Source organism: Anastrepha obliqua, chromosome 1 (genome assembly GCF_027943255.1).
Source record: "Anastrepha obliqua isolate idAnaObli1 chromosome 1, idAnaObli1_1.0, whole genome shotgun sequence".
In the NCBI taxonomy this organism is placed as follows: Eukaryota; Metazoa; Arthropoda; class Insecta; order Diptera; family Tephritidae; genus Anastrepha; species Anastrepha obliqua.
The window spans coordinates 38,797,225-38,822,694 of record NC_072892.1 but is presented as its reverse complement, the minus strand read 5'-3'; the positions used below and the strand labels follow the sequence as shown (position 1 = coordinate 38,822,694).

Sequence of the window (25,470 nt, the reverse complement as noted above, 5' to 3'; positions counted from 1 at the left end):
GTTCAAAGAATTTTTTAAGCTTATAAAAAAATCAATTTTTTGAAATTTCTACAGTGGTGTTACCCCTTAAGTGTATCTAAGATATAACGAAAATGCCCAAAACATTGTATGGCCTTGAAATTTTACTCTCCATTCTCGCTCGTCCATCTACGCCTAAGAAGTTTCACTTCAAAACCAATGTATACCTTCTTCTAATTCATTTATAAGTGAAGTTTTCATGGAACATATTACCACTCTAGCGCACCCAAGTATTTTTTTTTTTCAAGTTTCGTATACGGATTTTGTCGGAGAAGGCCCCTAGCACATAGTGAAGGTTTGCGGCAATATTTTAACCATTTAGCGATTACTCAAATTTATATATTTTTATTAAAAAAATAGGGTAAAAACCACTCTTCCATTAAATAGTGAATGGGTTAATAGACTGCAAAAATCCATTACCTTCGTTCTGAGTTGGAATTATTGTGTCGCCAATATTGTTATTTCGAAGATAATTACACATTTTTAATTTTCATTACCTTTTCAGGAAATATGCTTTCAAATAATTAAACTATTAATTCAAATTTTTGAATTGAGTTTAAAACTTTTCAAATAAAATACAAATCTCCATTTTTAGCTCCTATTAGTTTTGAGGCGAATCCAGATACGAAACGTCTTTATGATGATTTGCTGAGCAATTACAATCGCCTCATACGGCCAGTTGTCAATAATACGGAAACACTGACAGTATGGCTGGGCTTAAAGTTGTCTCAGCTCATTGAAGTCAATTTGCGAAATCAAGTGATGACCACAAATCTGTGGGTTAAACAGGTGAGTAAGGAAATGCGACAAATTTTGTTTATTTATTTATTAAAAATTAGTTGTAAATAAAATTTGTAAATAAGGCAAAGGAAACAATGGAAACTAGCTGTTTAGGTTTTCCTGAAATTTATATTACAAAAACGTGGTAAAAATAACAAAAACTGATGCACTCCGTTCGCACTGCTCATCTTCAAGACAAAACCAAGGCGAATCTATGAAAGGTGACATCGATTCTACAAATATTATAATTTGGTGGGCTATTGCTAAATTTCAGCTGAATGGAGAAGAGGGACAGAAAATACAAATACGCTAACTTTTACAATTGGGCACCAGTCAATTGATAAAACAACACCACCTTGTATAAAATGGCCTTGGGTGAAACGCATCAAATTCTTTTACATCTTGTCGTGTGCATTTGTATATATGTATATGTATGTATGTATGTATTAGTCACCTTATGGGAAGATTTAAAATTTTTGCAAATGTCGTCGTACGTCCAACATATTTGGCACTTTAGAATTGCAAAACTGCAGTATACAAACAGACAAGCAAGGGAGCGAGTAAAGGCCAAAATAAAGATTTCGATCACAAAAAATCATTTTTAGCAAAAAAGTTATTCATAAACAAAATTATGATGATTAATTTCGTGACGCCACGTAGTGTGATATTAGGAAAATCAAACCAATTAGGAAATAGTACCATCTTTAGATTTGGGTATTTATTCTTGTTCTTCTTAAGGGGGCGTCCATAAATTACGTGAGGTGTTTTTTTTAATTTTCTATACCTCCCTCCCCCCCTGGTGAGATGTCGTGAGATTTTATTCAACCCCCTCCCCCATCCCCCAATCTCACGTGAGATTTTTCAAAATGTGGGTTTCTTCGCGTTGGATTGTTATTGTAAAAAGAGAAAAAAAAATTGCTTCGTGCTTTTATTTACAATTAGTTAAGACTAGTAATCAATATTGCTGAGAGTTATAAGTGTAATAAAAATTTAACAATAGAATCGTAACTACTGCGGTTCAAAAAAGAATATCTACTCTAATTCAGTCCATGGAGAATCACTCTAAGCCGTTGACGCTTGCGCACAGTAACTCATTAACTCGTCTTGTGACAATCCGTGAGGGTCGCACTTTGCTGGTGCAATGTGAGCTGCTCGCCTGTGCTCTGCAGCTCTTGTGATAGATGCGAAGTAAATACCGCATGTACTGCAGCATCTTTTCCCTAAATTATCACGTATACTTGGGCAATAGAGATCATAAAGCGTTCTGATGAAGGCATTCAGCGGTTGAATCGGTAGGCATATTAGAAATGGAGCAAATGACTTTCCGTCATGTTCTTTAAAGTCCGGAATTGTCAAACGTCCATCAACCTGAGTGATAGGGTATGGAGGTGGCAGAAAACGGTCGTGAAGAATCATATGCAGATCACTCCGGCGTGCGCTGCAGCACTTAGGTCAACCTCCATATGCAGCTTAGCAATCTGTTTCTTCATAGTATCTTGTGCTGGAGTGGGACGTACGTTAGATGGTGTAGTGTTCGACAAAGCTTCATCCTCATCATCGTTGATCACAAGAAGCTGATTTTGAATTATGTGAAAACAGTGAAGGAAATGACCGCGCTAATATTTTGTAGTTATGATTTTAGCATATTTTATCAAGAATTTCACTGTTTCAGTTTTTTTTATGCTATTAATTGTAACAATAAACTTTATATAAAAAAAAGTATTTTCTTAAAAAAATATATATGTATTTAACCTACCTTTTGAAGGAATGCTAAAGTACACCGAACTTTTCTTTCAGTGGATTCCCTGAGAAGCCGTTCAATCTCATGTTTAATGCGATGTATTAACTCTTCTTTCTTCGGGAATTTTTGCTTCGCAATATTCCATAATTTTATCACATCGTCGTGGCAGGACTTCTTCGCCTTATAGACGTATATTTTGACGTATGCGTTATAAAAATCTTGATAGCTCATTTTAAATTAGTAAGAGCATGAACTAAGTCGAGTGAAACATTTACAAGAATAAACAAAGAAGGTTGGAACCTGTCCGTGTGTCGCTGCCACTCAGCTCGTACGCTCTTGTTCATCGAGTCGCGCGTTCGGCTGATAGTGGCGCGAAAACAAACGACGGGCTACACTGTACCGTAAATTCAGATTAAATTGAGCTATTTGGTATAAAACAAATATGATGGTTTGACAGCAGTAATGTATAACGTCGAAGTATGAATGAAATTATTTTCTTTCGAACGAATTAGTGAATAATCTTAATCATACTACGATTACGCTTAAGATTACATCTTAAGCATGTACAATCCAAAATAGTATAATTTTTTTTTGTTTCAATCACAAAAAAAATTGCGTGATATTTGCCGAGACCCCCCCTCTCTCCAACGTAAGATTAGATGAGATTTGACTCGACCCCCTCCCCCCCTTAAACATCTCACGTAATTTATGTACGCCCCCTAATTGGCGCGATAACCGTTTACGCGAGTTTGGCCGAGCTTAACAAAGTGCGCGTCGTTTCTTTCCTTCTCTACCTGATCTTTCCAACGCAAAGGAGATCTTCATCTTCCTCTGCTACCACCAGCTGATACCGCATCGAATACTTTCAAGGCTGGAGCCTTTGTATCCATTCGGACGACATGAGCCAGCCAACGTAGCCGCTGGATCTTTATTCGCTGTGCTATGTCTATGTCGTCGTAAAGCATGATTCAATTATTAAAGGTTTGCTCACTAGTGACATTCGATTTTTGACACTCCCTTACAAAAGGTTGTATTTAAGAAGGTGAATAAAGTGGAAAATATTAAATCCTTTTTGGTAAAAATGGTAGCAAAAAAGTATTTTCTTACTTAAATTGAAAGAAACTGCGAACGGTTTAAAAAATAAATTTTAATTGATATTTAGATGTAAATAATGGTACAAATAGAAGTTATTAGCCTAATATACGCCAAGTCTAATATTAAATCAAGAAATTATTTCACTTAATACAATATTTTATTTTTGAACTAATTTTTAAATTTAAAAACGATCGCGAGGTAGCGAAGTTTCGCTAATATGAAACTTTTTTGTTAAAAATAAATAAATAATTGGCTCGTACAATTCTGTTAAGTGTTTAGCCGAGATCCTCCTCCTATTTGTAACGCGCGTCTTGATGTTATTCCATAAATGGAAAGACCTACAGTTTTATGTGGAGCTTTTTCATGCTGGTACTGTGCTTTGCTAAGCCTCCTCTGGACACTTCATCCATCCATGGGAAGGTGGGCTCATTGGAAACAAGTTCCGTCAATCCCAACTTTTTTATAATGAGGTCTGAAATGTTATCGATTGCGTCGGGACTATCCAATTATTCTCCCTGTCGTAACTCTTTGGGAAATGCTAGCTTTTTGCAAAACATGAACTCTGTCTAAATCACCACATCATAAGAAATAAAGCTTTGTAAATTCTGCACTCATCGATCTCGGATTGTCTCAATTACTCCATCATGTCCTGACTTAAGCGGTCTGTATTTCATGTCATACTACCATAGCCCTGAAAACTCTTTAGCGATTTGTTGCTCGTAAGTAAACCATTTCTACAAATTTTACTTTTCCTCCACTTTTACTCAAAATTTTTAAAGCCAGCAACCCAGTGTCTTGCTAAGGGAGCCGATTTGTCAAGAGAGAACGAGAAAGCTGCTTACTGAGCAAACCTTTTATCATTGAATCATGGTCGTAAAGCTCATACAGCTCATCGTTCCATCGCCTGCGATATTCGCCGTTGCCAACGTGCAAAGGTCCAAAAATCTTCCACAGAATCTTTCTCTCAAACACTCCAAAGAACGCCTCATCGGATGTTGTCATCGTCCACGCTTCTGCGCCATACGTTAGGACGGGCATGATGAGAGTCTTGTAGAGTGTTAGTTTTGTTCGTCGAGCGAGGACTCTACTACTCAATTGCCTACTTAGTCCAAAGTAGCTCTTGTTGGCAAGAGAGATTCTACGTGGGATTTCAAGGCTGACGTTGTTATCGGTGTTAATGCTGGTTCCTTAGTATACGAAGTCCTTTACAACCTCGAAATCATAACTGTCAACAGTGTCGTGGGTGCCGATACGCGAGTGCGTCGACTGTTTGTTTGATGACAGGAGGTACTTCGTTTTGTCCTCGTTCACCACCAGATCCATTCGCTTTGCCTCTTTATCCAGTTTGGAGAAGGCAGAACTAACAGCGCAACGTAGAGTAATATTTTCGAGACACTCCATATCTTCAATATTAATTTTTATTAATACACAAATAACAAAACATAACATATCTACATATGAGGTGTGTTCAAAAAGTAAACAGATTTTTATCTTTCTACAAAAATATTTATTTATTCATCAATATCTATCTTGTACCCTTCTATGCAATCCTCAAGCCACCTCTGACTAAAAATCGCCTCGGTATGGCCGTAGATCTTCCAACGATGTGGACTTTATCTCCACAATTGTTGAAAATATCCGCCTTTGATGGTTTATTTAAAAAAAATATGACTTAGAATCAGGCACGTGGATAATGAGGACTAGAGGTGACATGGTAATTTTAAATAACAACAGATTTGATACAGAAAATAAAACTTGCTCAATGTGTAGTTTAGGTGAGCTTGAAAACATAGCACATTTTCAGGCGCGTTGCCCAATATTAAGAGAATAGAGAAAAGTCTTTTTCGGAAAATTTACCTTAAATGATTCACAACTGATTGAGATTCTCAATGGGCAAAATGCTCATTGGGATAAACTTTTGCGTTTCATTAAATATGCCTCTAGATACAGAGATTACTTAATAAACACCGAAAATCAGATAATAGTTTCGCACGAAAAATAAATCGGCAGACGGGCGTTTTTTTCTTAATACTTTTATTTGCAATAAAAATAATAATACTACTACTTATATACCATCACAATGGCGACGCGTAAGAAAAGTATTTATACCGAAACCAGGAAAAGACGACTATTCCTTAGCAAAAAGTTTTAGACCAATCAGTTTGACATCGTTCGTGTTGAAAAGTCTGGAACGAGTGGTGGAGTAACATATTCGAGTGGGGGTATTGCCAAGAAGTCCACTTAATAGAAATCAACACGCTTACCAGAGTGGAAAATCATGTGAATCAGCCTTACACGATCTTGTTAGCAAGATTGAAGCTGGGCTGGAAGCTGACGAATACACAATGGGCGTGTTCGTGGACATTGAGGGGGCTTTTGATAATGCCACTTTCGGCTTGATATGTTCTTCTGCCGAACGACACGGAGTTATTCAAGCCATTATAAAATGGATATACTCCATGCTCTCTGAGAGGCTATTAACCGCTGGTGGGAGCAGTGACGAACAAATCACAGTCAGGGCCAACCAAGGATGTCCCCAAGGGGGTGTTCTTTCTCCGCTGCTGTGGTGCTTGGTCGTAGACTCTCTACTAGTGGAGATGCAGGAACTCGGTTTCAGGGATGAATCCCTAAGGAGGCTTTGCACGAAAGTGCAGAGGATTCTGGACAAAATCGATGACTGGTGCAAGAGACAAGGTCTTTCCCTTAATCCGAACAAAACAACCATAGTCTTGTTTACGAGAAAACGGAAATTGGATGGACTCAGTCTTCCAACACTGAAATGTGTGACACTTGGTCTTTCCGATGAAGTTAAATATCTAGGAGTAATGTTGGATAAGAAGCTGACTTCGGAGACATTGTGGATTTTTCAACAATGCCGCAGAGCCTTGTACTTATATGGGTTCCTGGACACTCCGGTGTTCAAGGAAACGAAATCTCCGATGAATTGCCTAACCGTGGATCAGCGGTTTCCCCACAAGGGCCAAAACCAATAATCGGAATCAGTTCCGCAGGAATCATGAATTGGATCAGCGATTATGTAGGCAATCTAAAAAAAGAGCGATGGTCCGGTCTAAAACGCTGCAGAACTGCAAAGTGTTTTGTGACAAGTCCGAACAGAAAACTGTCAAACTTTCTACTAAAACTTGGAAGGAAAGATGTTCGGTTGATGGTCGGTATCATTACAGGACACAACCCATGGGGTCAGATATGACCACTATTGAGGACCCAATGTGCCTGTCGTGCTCGGAGGAAGCGGATAGCACTGAACCCTTTATCTGTGAGTGTCCTGCCTTTGATAGAGCACGGCTACGAGTTTTGGGTTCTAATGTCATGAGAATGAGTAATATTCGCTCTCTAAAACGGGAGGATATCTACAGATTTGCCAAAGAATCTGGAAAATTCTCACAGGACTAACTATCTCTATCTCTGTCTCTATTCTTTCCTATCTCTTTCTCTGATACTTTTCTTCTTCCCTCCTTGACTATCTACCCCCTTTCCAGAGCTTTAAATATAATGGGCTTTTTAGCCTCAGTGTTTTAGGAGCCACCAAATCTCTTGGTGCTTCTTGGCTCGACCTTTTCAAATTTCATTTCATTTCACTACTACTAGATTAGGTTTAGTAGCTCAGCCACATGGTGGCCTAAAAGAAGAAACTCGGTGACAAAACAAAGTAACTGGAAAGGGAATTCTTATTTCTTAATATCTTGAACAAAAAAAGGAAAACTCAAACTTCTAATACCCAAACAAAATAGTACATATGGGAATGGATATTTTGAAAAAAAGAAGACATTTCTTATTAAATTTTTCATTACCTAGCAAAAAAAAAAATATTACACTCTGTACAATTTTTTCTATAAATACATTTTCACCGAATATGTATTGAAAAAGAAATTTTAACATCTATTTTTATGCTTTTTTTGGTAAAAACATGCCGACAGCGTTGGTTTGATTATAAATTACGTTGGGAGCCCGAGGAATATGGTGGTGTTGAACAACTTTATGTGCCATCCGAGCATATTTGGGTGCCAGATATAGTGCTCTACAACAACTGGGATGGCAATTATGAGGTGAGTGATGAATGCAACATACAACAATTACCAAATAATCACACTAGTACACACAACAACAAAAAGTCTACAGAAATGGTTGCGGAAATGAGAATGAGGAAATAAATAAAATAAATGAATAAATGAGCATCAAAGTGACGTGTAACACAAATACATATATATTTACACGTTGAAAAAAAATGATAATGAAATAATATGAAATGATTGTGTAATGTGTGTAATGTAATTTAGTTACTATTTTGCTTGTGTCTATATGTATGTACTTGTACGCGTATGTGCATGCACACTTTCGTGCTTCTTTCAGGTAACACTCATGACAAAGGCAACACTAAAGTTCACCGGCGAGGTCTTTTGGGAGCCGCCGGCTATCTACAAGTCATCCTGCGAAATGAATGTCGAATATTTTCCGTACGATGAGCAAATCTGCTTCATGAAATTCGGTTCATGGACATACAATGGCGCACAAGTGGATTTGAAACATTTGGACCAGGTGAGTGCAAACGAAGGGGGGCAAATATTGCAAATAAATAGCAACCGAAGCCGCAGTTATAAAATGAGGATACTTTTTTGTTTTGACTGTGGCTTTTTAACATTTGCTCCACTACATACACAAATACACGTATTCCAAGTATTTGTCTTTTTTTTGTAAGTTGTTTCATTTCGAAATGCACATGTGTGCGTGTCTGCGGAACATGTCTCCTAGGATACGTTTAAACTTTCATCCATTTGCACCACAATTGCAATTTATGCGCCACAGCTGTACACACATGCGTACCTCTGTATATGCTGAAATATGTATGGATGTATAAATATAAAAACACATACATGCATAGGGGATGTACAAACATACATTATTGCTGGCAAAATGTGCATTTGTGTTTTTAAAGTACAACATGAAGTGCGGTCAAGCTCCCTTTGCTGGGGGTTTTTTTGTTTGATTTGCTGCCCAGTTTGTGCCACAGGTTCCAGTTTAACTTTGCTTGATTGGATTTTTTCTTTATTACTTTGCTTTGTTATAAATTTTGATCTCTAAACTGCAGAGGTGTTACCCAGCGAGGGAGTATGCATTTCTAGCCAATAAAGCCTTCGCGTATAGTTGAATAGCAGATGAAGACACGTAATAGAAAAAAAATTGAGAAAAGTTTAACTTAAAGTAAGGTTGAAGTAAATGCAGGATTTTCCACCAACGCGCTTGATTTCGAAAATTATTTTACATATTTACATTCATATTACATCAAAGACGCTGGATTCTCGTTCTCATGGCAATGGGGTCTACGTTACCAGAATGCCATCCAATATAAGATACAACCAGAGAATGGGAGGAAAAAGTCTACAAATATTGTGAATTCTGTATTAAGGTAGGGAGCCCACTTTTGTGAACAAAAGAAGGAGAAGTTTGGACGTTGATGCCTCTTTAATGAAAAATGTTGGTTGAAAGCAAGTTACGGCAGTTTCTTAGAAGGAAAAGCCATTGCTGTCTAAAGTAAATACAAAAAAAGTTTGCAATTTGCACAGAAGAGTACTGAGCGGCAAATGAGGAAAAAGCGAAATACTCCTTAATTAAAGGGCACCTAAGTTAATATATTTGCCTTCGACCAAAGCGGTTTCTTTGTACGTTGATCCTTAAAAACCGTATTCCGCCCTTAGCATAATATTACGCATGTAAAAAAGGGGGCGGAAACACAATTACATAAGAATATTTCACATACAGTAAAATATGTTCCTTATGTCGGCCAGAAAGAGCTTCTATAAGATACCAAATTAAAACACACAGCAAAGAGGGCAAAAGAATGGCTTCGAAGGAATAATGCTGAAGTTTTAGGCTGACCTAGTCCTAGTCCTAGAATTGTGTTGTTTTTCTATATTTGGAGGATTTCGTTTTAAAAATACACCCAAAGCCAAATAATCGCATTCAACATGAGAGAATTTTATAAGAAACTACCTGGTTACCAACCAACCCTTTTCCAATATTGAAATAAAAAGTCAATTATTGAGTGGCCGCTATTTCTGAAATTGTAGGCATTTTTCGGAACGTCCTCTAGAAATATGTTGTATGTTACAGAAAAAAACTACTAAGCATAAAATATTAAGCCAATCGTATAAGACTTAGAGAGAAGACTAAGGGGTTCCGTCTTGAGCTTGAACTTTAAAAAACTAGTATTTTTTTTAAGTAAGTTCACATAATGTAAAAAAAATAGGTGCAACTCTTCTGCGACTTAGAATTTTACGTTTTCACAACCCAATGATGGCCAGAATCGTGCGATAAATAAGGATTTAAAAGTATTTTAAAAGCGTATCAGGGAGCCAGTTAAATGGACTGCCCTAGCGCCAAAACTAGTAGAGTTGTTGATGATACTGCGGTATTTTTCACTGATTCGCTGTACGTACTCAACTTAAATCCACAAATAGCGAAAATTTCTAAGCGTAGTTTAAGTTATTATCAAAAAAAAAAAGAAATTTTTTTTTTCAATAATAACGTGCGACCCCCCATGATATCGAACCCTCACTAAGTACTGCTCAAAAAGTTAAAGACACCCTGGAGCTCATCCACCAGATGGACCCACCCATAAAAAATTTCAAAAAAACGAAGTGAAAGAAGCGGAAAAAAAGCTTAGAACCATGAAGGCCGCCTCCGGATATGATCTCATCACTGGAGAAGTACTCAAGCAACTCCCAGCAGAAGGAATATCTTTTCTCACGCATATACCTATATAGTACAATGCCTAATATTGAGGTTTTGTTCCCCCTCAATGGAAGGTCGCACAAATAAAAATGATTCTTAAACCCGGGAAAGGCGCCGCAAAAGTGGAATATTATCGACCCATCACCTTGTTCCCTATTACCTGAAAAGTTTTGGAGTCACTATTTCTCAAAAGAATGATGCCTATAGTTGAAGATTAAAAATCAATCCCGAATCACCGATTCGGCTTCAGAGAAACACATGGACCATCAAACAAGTACATAGACTCGTAAATAATATTCACAAAGCATTTGAACAGAAGATGTATTGCACAGCTGCATTTCTTGACATATCTCAAGCGTTCGACCGCGTCTGGTATAAATGCTATCTAAAAAATCGGCACTTTTTTGTAAAACAAAGTGAAGAACAATCTCTGCTCTGCGAAAGTTTAACTGGTGTATCCCAAGTCAGTATCATGGGTCGCATCTTATATGAACTTGCTCAACAATCAGGATCTACCTGTAACTGAGGAAACTTTCGTCGGAACTTTTGCAGATGACACCGGCTTACTCGTAATTGACTTGAAAGTGGCTGTTCTTAAACTACAAAAAGGACTTGATGAAATAACTCAATGGCTCAAAGACTGGAAAATAAAATCAAAAGAAACAAAACTTGTTCAAGTTACCTTTACATACATATATATATAGCGTTTTTCAATAGGTGCACTTCAACTTTTTTCCGATAGGGAGGGCGAACGACGCAATATTTTTTATTTCTCGCTTGTCATTTGTAAACTTCATTTGTATACATTTCATCATTTTTTATTATAAAAATGTGTGTTCTGTTAAGAAATTTAAAGTCGAAAAATCATCTTCAGTGATGAAACTCACTTTTGCCTCAATGGCTTTGTCAACAAGCAAAATATGCGTTACTGGACAGAAAGCAATCCACACGTGATTCATGAGGCACCGTTGCATCCCGAAAAAATCACTGTTTGGTGCGGTTTATATGCCGGCGGCGTAATTGGCCCATATTTTTTCGTTGACGAGAACGATCGCCACGTTACCGCAATTGAATGGTATGGACTTAGACGACATGTGGTTTCAACAGGACGTGGCCACAAGCCACACAGCAGTCTACAATTGATTTGTTGAAGAGTAAGTTCGATGAGCGCATTATTTCCAGAAATGGACCGGTCGAATGGCCGCCGCGCTCGTGTGATTTGACGCCTCTAGACTATTTTCTTTGGGGTTGTGTGAAATCATTGGTCTACAGTAACAAGCCGGTGACGATTTGTGAGCTCAGAGCCAATATTGAACGCGAAATTGCTGGAATTTCGGCCGATTTATGCAAAAGAGTGGTCGAAAATTGGGTTCAACGATTGGACTTCGTAAAACGTGCACGCGGTGGTCATGCAAAAGAAATCGAATTTCATACTTAAATGTATATGTTCAAACTCGATAATAAAAAAAAAAATTAGTTAAAAAAGTCAAACCGTTTGTGTTTTATTCAAAAAAAAAGTTGATGCGCTCTTACTGAAACACGCTTTATATATAATTGGCGCTAACACCCTTTTTGGGTGTGGTGTGCGTCTTGATGTTGTTCCACAAATGGAGGGATCTACAGTTTCAAGCCGACTCCGAAAGGCAAATGGTTTTTATGAGGAGCTTTGTCATGGCAGAAATACACTCGGAGGTTTGACATTGCCTGCCGAGGGGCGACTGCTATTAGAAAAATGTTTTTCTTAATTTTGGTGTTTTATCGAGATTCGAACCAACGTTCTCTCTGTGAATTCCGAATGGTAATCACGCACCAACCCATTCGGCTACGGCGGCCGCCACTGAAGCGAAATTCTTGCCCACCCGATATACTCAAGAACACAATCATACCCCAAAGTAATGTTACAAAATATCTCGAAATGGATCTTGACTCTCACAATGCAAGCTGACATGGCAAACCCATATCTTTACTAAACGCAAGGTACTAGGAATCAAACTTCGAAGTCTTTATTGGCTGTTAAATCCCAATTCTCTTGTATCCCTCGAAAATAAGCTCTCACTACTATGTATACTCAGCAATCGGCAAACCAGTATGGACATATGGCATACAACTGTGGAGAACCGCAGCTAACTCAAACATCGAAATACTCCACAGATTCCAATCGAAAACTCTTAGAATGATCGCAAATGCACCATACTATATCACAAAAGCACAAATTTATAGTGATCTCAAAGTTCCTACAAAAGCTGAAAGAATCAAAATGCATTCCTCACCACGCAAAATAAGACTTCAATCGCACCCAAGCCCACTAACTACAGTAATTACCACCAATCCCATTTCCTTTAACAGGTTGAAGAAATTAACAATAGATCTCATGCAAAAAGCAAAAATTTAGGAAAGGTTGCACCACTGGGTACTTGCCATGCACGTCTCGTAGAGTATCTTAGTTTTAAATATAAATATTGTTAATGTTATTAAACAGATCCCAATAAATAAATGGTGAATAAAAAAAATGTAAATGCAAATGGTTATGTTATGGTTATTAATGGTTATGAAAACTTTCTCTAATGAAGATGCTATTTCATCGCACATCACTGTAGCTCTTTTTTGCTTTGCTTTTTTTCACTTACAGGTTCCTGGCAGTAATCTAGTGCAAATTGGAATTGATTTAAGTGAATTTTACTTATCGGTCGAATGGGACATACTCGAAGTTCCTGCAACTAAGAATGAGGAATATTATCCAGACACTTTGGAACCGTTTTCTGGTAATGCGAAGAATATTCAGTTTTTCATATTTCGATGAGTAACCAAATATGATAATTGAATAGCAAACAATTAAATTGAAAATATTATTGTATAGTACATAGTATCTGCAATCATTTCTTTATTACCATTACCCAAGATTTTTATTAAAAATAATCTATCTCTTATGCATTTTATTGTTTTTATTGAAATTTTAACTACATTTTGCAATATTTTCAAAATTTCTTCACAGATATTACATTTAAGCTCACTATGCGTCGTAAAACGCTCTTCTACACTGTTAATTTAATTGTCCCCTGTGTGGCATTGACTTTTCTCACAGTGTTGGTATTTTATTTGCCCAGCGATTCTGGCGAGAAGGTATTCAATTCGTACAAATATATGTATGCATGTGTGTATTTAAGGTTGAAAAATGTGTACAATGAAATAACTATGTTCGTATAAACACTTTTTTGGAATATTAATTCATACAATATTTATGACATAGATTTTTCTTTAAATTTTCAACTTTTTGCATGGTTAGAATTTTAAGATTGCACAGTACAACTTGCTTGTATAAATTTTAGTTCTCTTTACACTTTTTTGGTATCGTAGAAGATTAGTTAGAACTATCTACAAGTATAGTATTAATTGTATTTCTCTATAACGCTTTTATTGCATGCGATCTCTTTGAAACTATATGCAAATATTTCAGTACACTTATACTCTTCAAGAACTTACCTACTTTCTAATCATACTGTCATTGCACTGCTGAATTCAGTCGGAAAGATGCGAATATCGCTTAGCACCAAATTAAATTAATTAAGTCAATAGGCGAATATTGCATAAAAAATCTATGAAGGGTATTCACGAAATGGATAGGTTGCATACAAAAACAAACTTGCAATCGTTGCTTGAAAAAAAAAAATGTATAAATAAATAAGTACAAATTAAATGATCTGTTTTAAACCAATTTAAACAGCATTTTGGAATAGAAAGCAACCATACGAGGACACCATTTTTGTAGAACAAAGTTATAATCCAGCGCGTAAAATTTTTGTCAGTAATTTGTATACTTATTACGTTTTAGTATTTGGCCGCCGTAGCCGAATGATTGGTGCGCTACTACCATGCGGAGTACGTAGGCTCGAAACTCCGTGCATGAATCACCAAAATGAAGAAAACGTTTTTTCTAATAGCGGTCGTCCCTCGGCCGCCAATGGCAAGCCTCCGAGTGTATTTCTGCCATGAAAACGCTCCTCATTAAAAATAGCTGTCGTTCGAAGTCGGCAGTTAAAACTGTAGGTCCTTCCATTTGTGGAACAACATCAAGACGTACGCCACATATAGGAGGAGGAGATCGGCCAAACACCTAACAGAAGTGTACGCGCCAATTATTTATTTTATTTTATTTTATTTTTTTTATTATATGTACATAAAAAATTTTATAATAGATGTCTGATAGATATACTAATTCCAATGTCTCATAGGAAAATTTGCTGAAATTGTTGTTGGACACTCTAACTTCCTTTTGTACGGGCCAGCTAGGGTCTTTTTTATACGAAATGTCCAAAAAGTCCTTTTAAATGGGACATTTGAGGAATACAATATTTTACAAAAATATTGTTCACCAAATTTCAGTTGTGGCACCAAAGCCATCAAAATAGGCGTTTCCTCGTAATTGACAAAAATAAAGGGTCTTTCAAAAGACACGCCTAGTTGTGGTTTTAAAATAAAACATGCAAAATTTAGACTCTTTCAGGCTCACTACTTTTATTCAAAAAATGTGAAAAATGATATAATTTAAATGCCCACGTTTGTGTCATACGAGTATTAATGTATCCAAGAATTCTCTAAAATAATATCACATTGAGTACAGCACTCACGATTCGGATGATGTGTTTCATCTCTCGAATTGTTGTTGGCGTATTTAGATATATAGTGTTTAAATTAAATAAAAAAACCACAACCTGGTCTGCTTTTTCTAAGTTTTTTGAAATTTTTCCACCAACCTTTGAACTGTCGCCTCATTCGGATGATTATTTTTCACCAAAATAAAAACATAAAAACACAAAAGCCATAGAGTTGCAGGGTGTTCAGAGTCTCTCTCGGTATAATTTGTGTACCTTTGCAGCATTCCTACAGCAGCAGGGTAAGACTCCGTCAGAAAATATGAGATTTGCAAGTGGTCTTTCGATTTCTTTGAAACTTTGGGAAATATTAGTTCTAGGTAAGATACATTCGAGCCTAAAAGGATTTTGTAAAATTTTCAAAATTGAGTCATCTACGCCATGTTGAAAATCGGGACCGTGTTTTTTTCAAAAATCAATATTTCTTGAACCGTTGGATGGATTTCAATGCAATTTACAGACAATATAGAAACAAATAAGTAGTTTAAATTAGTATTATGTTAAAAAAAAAATTTCGAAATTTTGACCAAAAAAAGTCAAAAAAATTTTTTGAATCAATTTTTAGTTGATTTGGCCAGTTTTTTAGATTTTCTGTTATACACGTAACGATTCCTTATGATTTAACCTTTATTTTGAAAAAAAAAATTTTATGGTGTCTATAATAGTTCTCGAGATATTGCGATTTTAGTGGAAGCGCGCACGCACGGTTCGCGCTGCGTTATGTGTTCCTGTATGAAGTGACTGGAGCAGACTGCTGTAGGTCTGTGCGCGTTTTTCTACTCCCGCGCTGCGTAACCGCGAACTTCACGGTGCGCGCTTCCACTAAAATCGCAATATCTCGAGAACTATTATAGACACCATAAAATTTTTTTTTTCAAAATAAAGGTTAAATCATAAGGAATCGTTACGTGTATAATAGTAAATCTAAAAAACTGGCCAAATCAACTAAAAATCGATTCAAAAATTTTTTTTGACTTATTTTTGGTCAAAATTTCGAATTTTTTTTTTTAACATAATACTAATTTAAACTACTTATTTGTTTCTATATTGTCTGTAAATTGCATTGAAATCCATCCAACGGTTCAAGAAATATTGATTTTTGAAAAAAACACGGACCCGATTTTCAACATGGCGTAGATGACTCAATTTTGAAAATTTTTCAAAATCCTTTTAGGCTCGAATGTATCTTACCTAGAACTAATATTTCCCAAAGTTTCAAAGAAATCGAAAGACCACTTGCAAATCTCATATTTTCTGACGGAGTCTTACCCAGCACTAAGAAAAATACTTAATCTGTACGCAATAGACTTGGTTGCAAAGAAGTCAGCGGGTAATTTGGCACTGAGTCTATTGATACATACAATGAAAATTCAGGTGCAGTATAATACAAAATAATAAATGACAAAATTCAAAGTCTTATGCCAGTTAGTGGCTAATTGGCTGGAAACCTAGAAAATTAGGCCAACTTAGGTTAAAATTTTGCACATTTTCCTAGCCAAAGTTGGATATTAGGCTTGAACGTCTCATTATACTGAAGACAAAGGTGAACATCTCTCTCTCTTAATGGACTGATCGAACTAATGCGTTTGAAAACGTAGTTAATTTGCCAGTTAGGTAGCCAATAAATAACCATAATGCTAGTGCTACCTAATGACCTATTGTCCTTTCTATCGAAAGTATAATCAAACAGTTTCGTCTGTCTCGTGCCCGATGAAGTTGGAATAGGACAGACTTATGTATGTAGACTCATAGCCTATTGTAGTACCGCATAGGGAACTTGTCCTTATTTTTGCAAAATTTTTTTGTGAATCTTTCAAACATTTTAGAATATTTCTGATTTCGATAGTACTGAGATTTTCCAGTGTCACAGTCTTAATTATTACCATCATTTTAGGCTGAAAAACACTACAGTAGTCGGGAGCCGAAAACTAAAGGAGATCTTCAAATGCTTGCAACATGCGCTTCCACCCACCCTGTATTCGAGCTTTGAGCCGTCTGTGTGTACATAGAAGAAGTCGCTCTGTTTTACAACGTCTTGTTTCCGCTCTTTCCTTGAGGGTAGGACGGTCGTGAATGTTGTGGTGGCTGTGGTAGGCGGCGCAGTTATATTAACTAAGCAACAAATTAGTTTCGTGAATACCACTCCTTTTTTTTATTTATCTTCATTGCTTATTTACTTTTTATTAATTTAGGAAATAGATTTCAAAATACAAGTCATAAATTACAAAACTAAACGCACGAAGTCATTAAAATATATTAAATAGTTTTTTATATTAATCTAAAAAAAAATAATTGAAAAGCATCTTGAGCAAATATGAGAGAATATGAGAAAATGAAAGAATTGTATTTTTATAAAAACTAAAATATTTGTAAAAAATTTTAACTAACCAATTCGCCAAACTTTTTTATAGCTTTTCTTAACTAAATGAACTTATTCTACTTTTGAATAGATTTATTTTACAATTTCTATTAGCAATTAGTTTTTAACATTTTCGTCACAATGCCGCATTCTTTTTTCACATTTGATTGCCAACACCCATCAATTTAAGCAAAGGCATACTTCATATCCAAAAAATTGATATTGCTTTTCTGTGAAGAAGAGCTTAAAGCAAGTATGCGCTATGCTTAAAAAAGTAAAGAAATCTCATAACGTAATTTCATCGAAAGTCGAAAATTGAAACGTGAAAAGAGTCAAGTAAAAAGTAAACAACAATAAGAAACGGAATAAAAAATGACCACAAATTAAGTTCAACACTCATCCTTTAAAAAACATGTTCAGTCTCGTACATTCACTTGCACGCACACACGCACATGCATACAAAGAGCAAACAAACAAAACAAAAAAAGGTGCAAAGAGGCACACGGAAACACCAACACCACCTCATACACATACTCGTATACACAAGTAAGCTGAGATCGGCTCGATTGCTCGCAGTAGCGCCGCAGTTTTGATTGTAGAATTTTGACATTTACAAACATTTTGACAGTTGGAAATTGTATGTATGCATTTTCGTTAAATATGGTTTTTTCTTTGGTTGTAACTGTTTTTGTGTAGAAAATGAACTTTTATAACTTAAAACAGTTATCGTTATAACGAAAGTGTGAAGAGAGAAGAGAAATTATTTATTTTTTATATTATCACATTGCGTTGCCTGCAAATTGATCAATTTTTTTTTTGGTTTTGTAAGTTGTCGATAATTAATGTTGATTGTAAAATGTTGTGTGTTTGAAGTTTTTTATTTTGCTGAGTTTGGGCCATGAAAGATAAGAGGGTTCGAATTTGAATAAAAATGATATGTAGTTTTTTGAAAAAAGTATTTATCGTTTAAAAGTTCTTTTATTTCAACAATATTTAAATGCCCTTAATATTTGGGCATATTTGGGCAGTTTGGAAAGTAATAAACCATAGGAAGTTACGCATTAAAATGCCATTTGCAAAAATCATAGCATCTTCCGATAGCAGAACGGAGACTTTTACATAAATACTATAAATGGCGTATAAATATTTCAGTTGATTACTGTATTTGGCAGCGGATTGAGGCAATTAACCACCCTAGTTAGTTTCGAAGTTGCCGCCCTTTCCATGAATATTAGAACATTTAAACATAAGGCAGAGACAAGGAAGACATTATTTCACAGCAGTACCCAAGAACCAAACCATCCAATCCCTATATAAAATCGATTGCTGAGTTCGAAAATCCACATACTTTTTGTGCCAGATATGTTAATGATTTTGGAGTAAAGAAAAAAGGGTAGATCCTAAAAATTTCTTATGTCTGGAGAATGCATTAGCCGATCAGAACAAGTGATTTATCACATTAGAGTATATAGAAGTTTCTATCGGTCCGTTAAGAAGCAAAGGGCCGTATCACATTAAAGGGAATTAAATAAACTTTAATTTTCATCAAAAATTAAGCGCTTTCAGATATTGGTAAAGTTTAAAAATCCCTTGTTTTTATATATGAATATTTTCAAAATATATTGGAAGAGATATACAGTCTGTGTCAGAAAACAGGAAACGCGATTATTCATGAAGTATAAAATATATATTATATATTTAAAATTTTTTTTACATAATAGTATGTACCAAACTACGAGTCGCAATTACTCAAGAAGCTGTGTAGTCTCCATAGTTGTCGAGTATACCCTGACATCTTCTCGGCATACTTCGACAAAGAGGACCAGATTTTGCGAACTTGACGCACGAGTTGCTTTAAATCGTGGACTACCTTTTCGACAAGATGCGTTTCATAATTCCCCTCACATTTAAAATGGGGTTAGCATCTGGGGACTGGGAAGGCCAGTCCAATACTGGGACGCCATTTTCTTGTTTTGTTGTTTCTCAATGTCTTTTGTCTGAGAGTAATGGTTTTGACAATGTGGGACGGTAGGGTATGTTCACCTCCTTCAGTCGTCGTTCGATGATGTTGATACTCATATCTATTCCCTTCGATCTTCTTGGCGTGAAATTGAAATGAAATTTGAAAAGGTCGAACCAAGGAGTACCAGGAGATTTGGTGGCTCCTAAAACACTCAGGCTAAAGAGCTCATTGTATTTAAAGCTCTGGAAAGGGGGTAGATAGTCAAGGAGGGAAGGAGAAAAGTATCAGAGAAAGAGATAGGAAAGAATAGAGATAGTTAGTCCTGTGAGAATTTTCCAGATTCTTTGGCAAATCTGTAAATATCCTCCAGTTTTAGAGAATGAATATTACTCATTGTCATGACATCGGAACCCAATACTCGTAGCCGTGCTCTAGCAAAGGCAGGACACTCACAGAGAAAATGATCAGTGCTATCCGCCTCCTCCAAGCACGACAGGCATATTGGGTCCTCAATGATTCCAATGGTGGTCATATGCTGACCCCATGGGTTGTGTCCTGTAACGATACCGAGCATCAACCGAACGTCTTTCCTTCTAAGTTTTAGTAGAAAGTTTGACAGTTTTCTGTTCGGGTTCTTGGCGTAGTCACAAAGAAGACTCCTGCTTAAAAGTTGGACGATCACTTTATCCTGCTTTTTTGTCGTCACTCGCTTTAAGCCGCGCTCGGAAAAGTCATCAAAATTTTTGTACACCTTATACCGCTGATTCCACATCACAATAAACTTTTTTGATTTTTTAATCACTTTTGCAGCCGCGACGAAAATTAGTTTCGGCCCTTTCGAATGCGTGCATAAAAATTCCGTCTCAAACCTCTTCGCGTACTTCTCACTCATTTTTGTTTGGTTTGCGTTAGTTTAGGTTATGGTGGTAGTCGGTCTGCACGACCAACTCACTTAGACCTTACAGGTCCGTTGTGGTACCACTGTGCTACACGGGAACCTCATTTATCTTCCTTCGTGGAACCATTTCGTGGCTCTTATGAAGCGTAGTATTGATGTCAACCCCACGCCAGACATTTAGAGCTGCCCGGCATTCCTGTGCAACCTTCGATCTTAGTAAAGCCGCATTCATTGATTTGATGGCCGCCTGGCTATCCGAGAATATATTTATAATCGTTTTTGTTACGGCGTGCGTATTTAGGTATGAAGCCACTTCTTTTATAGCTAATACCTCTGCCTGATAGACGCTGCAGTAGTCAGGTAGTCGAACGGATAGTTCCAGTCCTAATTCCTTCGAGAAAACTCCGTAGCCAACCTTATCGTCTAGCTTGGAGCCATCTGTATAAAAGTTTAATTCCCCCCTTCTCCATGGCCTTGTTGTATGCCACTCCCTTCTTGACGGTATACTCGTCTTGAAGAGCCTTTCAAAGGTGAGTCTAGGGATAGAGTAGTCTATTTCTTGTTTATGACTATTCAGAGAGTGCAAAATGGAAGCGTGGCCAAAGCACCGGTCTTTCCATAGCGCCATACTTTTTAGTCTTAGCGCCGAGGCGGCGGCCACGTGTTTTCCTACCAGATTTAGGGCAGGTAAGTTGATTAGCACTTCCAGCGCTTTGTTTGGAGTAGTCCTTAAAGCGCCAGAGATGCATAAAAAAGCTGTTCTTTGGACCTTACTCATGATTTTAGCGTAAGTCGCCTTTTGAGCAGATGGCTGCCCCCGCAGCTTCTGCCATTGACTGATTTGAGGCCGGTTTACCCAAGCCTCCTCGCCCCCCGCTGCCTCCTGCAGTACTCGTGCTGGGACCAGCCCTTTCGCTTAGGCCCCCTCTAGCTCCTAATAGCGGCGGTCTGACCACTGCCTTGCTCTCAGCTGTAGCAGTAGTCGAAGCCACCTTTGTTGGTTTTTTGGGAGGACCGACCTCCTTGTAAAAAATGTTTTTCTTATTTGTCATGTTCATTTTGGTCCCACGAGTGTCGGACAAGGGAGGTCCGCCTGTGCAGAGGTCCGTGTGCACAGGTAAGGCTAGATAGAACCGGAGGTCGCCAGGTATCCGGAGCACTCCGTTCAAGACTGGGCTATTTTTGGTCTGGGTCCCCAGCCAGGCTGGACCTCGGCACGAGTCGTATAACACCTTGTTCCGACCCAGGGCAGAGCTTGGTCATCGTTCAAAAAGCAGCCCGAATCAAGGGAATGAAGTGCATTCGCTCAATACTGGAATGTATTCAAGTGACAACACTATCATCCATTGGTAAGGTCTGATTAGTGATTCGACTAAGCCTCCGCACCACGGCAAGGTGTCTGCCTTCGCGAAGGAATCAAAAAATATATCTTGAAGTTACAAGAAAAAAACCGGTGCTTTTCTTCTGATATAGTTTGTATAAGAAAACGATTTTCGTATTTTTAATTAAAGAATGGACATGAAAAAAACGAGTCGATTGTGTGTACCCATCACTTGCGTAAAACTAACTGTAAATAAAAAATAAGTGTACACGTTCATAGTGTTTGTTGCCATTATTAATTTGGCGTATTCACTAGTCGTAACTTCTATGTATTCTTCAAAATGTGTTCAGTTAAGTGTGAGCTTGCGGAGAAAATTGTGCGCACAAAGCAAGAAAACGGTCATTTGTCGTGCAATGCCTTCGAAAAAACTTTCAATAGTCCGAAAAGTATGGCAATTTATGTACTAAAAAAGTTTAGTGACACCTTGTCGATTGAACGAAAGACTGAAAGTGGAAGAAACAAGGATTCCTGTCGCAGTCACAAGCCAAAGAAGCGGTGTCATTATTCCGAAAAAATTGCCTTTCACTTCGAGATGCTGCAAAATAAGTCTCTATGTCGCAAAGTTACGTCCAAAAAGTGGGCAAAAGTGAAGGTTTACAATCATGTAAAAAGATTGTAGCACCCAATCGACATGTGCGCGAAAATTATACAGTGAAGACATCCACATATATGGCTGTGTGGTTATGGATAATGAAATATACGTCAAAGCAGACTTTAAGCACATTCAAGACGATGTGTTTTATGCTGCAACGAAGAGAGGAGGAGTCCCAGATGCCTTTAAGCAAAAAATGTTGGACAAGCTCCGTAAAAAATATTTGATTTTGGCAAGTCAGCTGTCAGTGTGGTATGAAAAGCAAAACGTTCATTACCACGTGGACGTAGAAACAAGAAATTTATACGAAGGAGTTTTTGCAAAAACGTTTGCTGCCATTTATAAAATATCGTAACATAAAAACTCAGTTCTGTTCTGGCCCAAGTTATCATCGTTAACGTCTTGCCATGAACTGGTATGAAAATCACGGGGTAAATATTGTTCAAAAGGATCCAATTGTTAAAAGAAAATTGCCAAAAACAAGACAAAAAAAATTAAAAATTAGTAGTTGTTTAAGAACGAATTGACAGATAGCGGCAGGTAGGTAGGGAGGTCTGGTGGCTGCCAATGCGACACACTTACATTTAACGTAAGTCCACTGTGATAACACTGGAACTTTTTCCTTACATTGTGGGATCCTTTTGAAATTATCCTGGGGCTTCATTAGTCGGATATAGTCGCTGCTACTGTTAAAAATGAACTACCAAGCGTGTAAAGTCTTCTTCTAGCTAGTCCTTCACACTCACAAAGGAGGTATCTAATAGATTCCTCCTCTTCTGTATTATAGCAGCTTCTACAATAATCGTAGTATGAAACTCCCAGCATACTAGCAAGGTTATCTATTAGAAAAAGTTGTTTTATTCTCTCTGTTGAGTTTTAGCAGGCATTTCGAACGTCCCCTGTTGAGTTTCGGCCATGCCAATTTGCTTAATTCACATGTTGTTAGATTTTGCCATTTTGTATTTACTATTTTAATAATGTCTCTGTCTATCAGTAATTTACAAGTGGCTATGGACCGGGCGACCGCGGTAACAGCGCAGACACACGAAATTTAGCGAAGTACTCAACCATCTGTGCGATCCTTCTTCCAGAAAAATGTGAGACACAGATAGCGCTCCAAGCAGTAAGAAGGCGTTGTTCGTAGGCAACGACAGGTGGGCATTCCCACTACTTGGGATTGGTAGCGGCAGGCTAATCACCTACGCTGTCAGAAAACAAAAACAGATTAACGAAACCAACGCAAGACTGAGTCTTGTCGGGGCCCTATGCTCCCGAGAGGCGTGATCAAGAAAAAAAAAATGGACATGGGTATCAACGCTTTATCCAATTGGATATTAAGAGTTGTACCAATTCGAGCAAGTTCATCTGCTTTGCAGTTTCCTGCTATATTCCTGTGGTCTGGCACCCAAATAAAGTGAACTTTGTAGTATTGAGACACGTAATTTCGAAGATTAGAACATTCTACGGCTATTTTAGACGAGTGCATTTTGGATTCTAGCGCTTTGATAGCCGATTGGCTGAGTAAATGAAGACTTCATTTCCTTTTTTAATTCTTTTATCTACGGTTTTTCGGAGTTGATCCCTCCACCTATTTTATTATCTAATTTTGAGCCATCTGTATAGAAAGTTATTTCATTTTTATTCTCATTTTCATTTTCAATAAGGCCGTTTTGTTTATTTCCCTTAATCTAAGAGCTGACTTAGCAGCTACTTGCTTACCGAATATTTCAATTGGTAGTAAGTTCAGCACAATATTTAATGCATCTGTAGGTGTATTTCTAAGGGCTCCAAAAATACAAAGACTGGCCATCCTTTGTATAATATATGATCAAAAGTCTTTTTAATGTACACCCTATCTAAAGCCGGCCACCAATTAGTACGCCATAAGTTAGGTTTAGTCTTACTATTGCTGTATAAATCAAGGATCAATGTAAGTGGAATGTCCCCAAGTTGATCCTATTAATCTTTTACAGGTGTTAAGTATTATAGTTGCTTTTCTTACTCTATTTTCGACATTTGACTTCCAATTGAGTTGTCTGTCTAGTACTAATCCCAAGTAGCGGGCTTCCTCCCTAATTATGTTTCCTAGTTAATTGAACCATTTCGGTTTTTTTTGGGTTGGCATTTAGCCCGTTTGCTTTCAACCTTTTTCCAACCGAATTTAATAGTCCTTGCATAATTTCGCATCGGAAAATTTCCCTCTTACTGCAAAAGCCACATAATACGCGTAGGCTGCAATGTGGGCGGCAGATACCGTAACAAAAACGAATGTCTCTCGTCTAATGAGAGGAGTCGAGTCTAAATTGTGCCGTTTTTCTTATAACAAAGAGCATTGATATAGGGGTTTTTTAACATAGTACGCTTAATAAAGAAGAAAATAAAATAAAAATTGTTTGATAGCTTATATAAAATAATGTTATAACGTTTTTCGCCCGACCAATATTTTTCGTGTCCATTCTTTAATTAATTAGCTAAGCAGCTTTGACCGATAGGAGTCCCTTTTCTTCTGATAGCCCTAGTATGTTGAATGCAATTTAACCAACAGATGTTACTTAGCAGAATTACCTAGGAGGGTGGGAGTATACTGGCGTATTACTTATATATGTCTGCTCCAAGCTTGAAGGACCTGGAGACGGATAGCAAAGTTGTTTGTTTGTTTTCAAAAGAATATATATTAATAATATATTAATATATTTAACGAAAGACCTCATAAATATATAATCAGATTCATAGATATATAATATAATCAAGTAACAAAGATTGATTAACGACAGGCAAAATACGAGCAGAAATCTACTATTTGATTTCATTATGAATGTGAGGTGAAGTGCGTGCAAGTAAAAAATAGAAATAAACAAACTTTTTTAATGGGGTGTTTTTCTTAATTTGTGTACATAGATAAAACATTTTTTTTATTGGCAAAGGAAAATCACCAAACAAGTTTTATAAGTACTTTATTATTTATATTCAAAACTTAAAAAAAATCTTGAAAGTTAATTTTGTGTTTTTATTCGAAATATTTACAAAACAACTCACACTGGTTTTTAACTACGAAAAACATGTTGGGAAAGAAAGCTTTCACTTGAAACTTAAAAATATGTAAGATTCAAATTTTTGCGAAAGCTTCAGAAAAACTTGCTATCCTAGAAAAATATTATAAAATACCAGCAATCGAAGCTTTAAGCTCTTTGTAAAGGATGTAAATATTGTATAAGAACCTGAAATTTGTGTATAATTTTCAGAA

The 25,470-nt window shown here is 36.9% G+C and overlaps 1 protein-coding gene across 2 annotated transcripts in view; it reads left to right on the top strand.

Moving 5' to 3' along the window:
- The window catches only part of LOC129245651 (acetylcholine receptor subunit beta-like 2), a 53,956-nt gene that overhangs the window by 4,217 nt on the left and 24,269 nt on the right, over positions 1-25,470 (top strand). For both annotated transcript variants that reach the window (XM_054883971.1, XM_054883963.1), the window contains exons 2-6: positions 614-807; positions 7,573-7,701; positions 8,006-8,191; positions 13,014-13,146; positions 13,377-13,504. In XM_054883971.1, the coding sequence (XP_054739946.1) occupies positions 614-807; positions 7,573-7,701; positions 8,006-8,191; positions 13,014-13,146; positions 13,377-13,504 (770 nt within the window). The remainder of the gene's footprint in view (positions 1-613; positions 808-7,572; positions 7,702-8,005; positions 8,192-13,013; positions 13,147-13,376; positions 13,505-25,470) is intronic.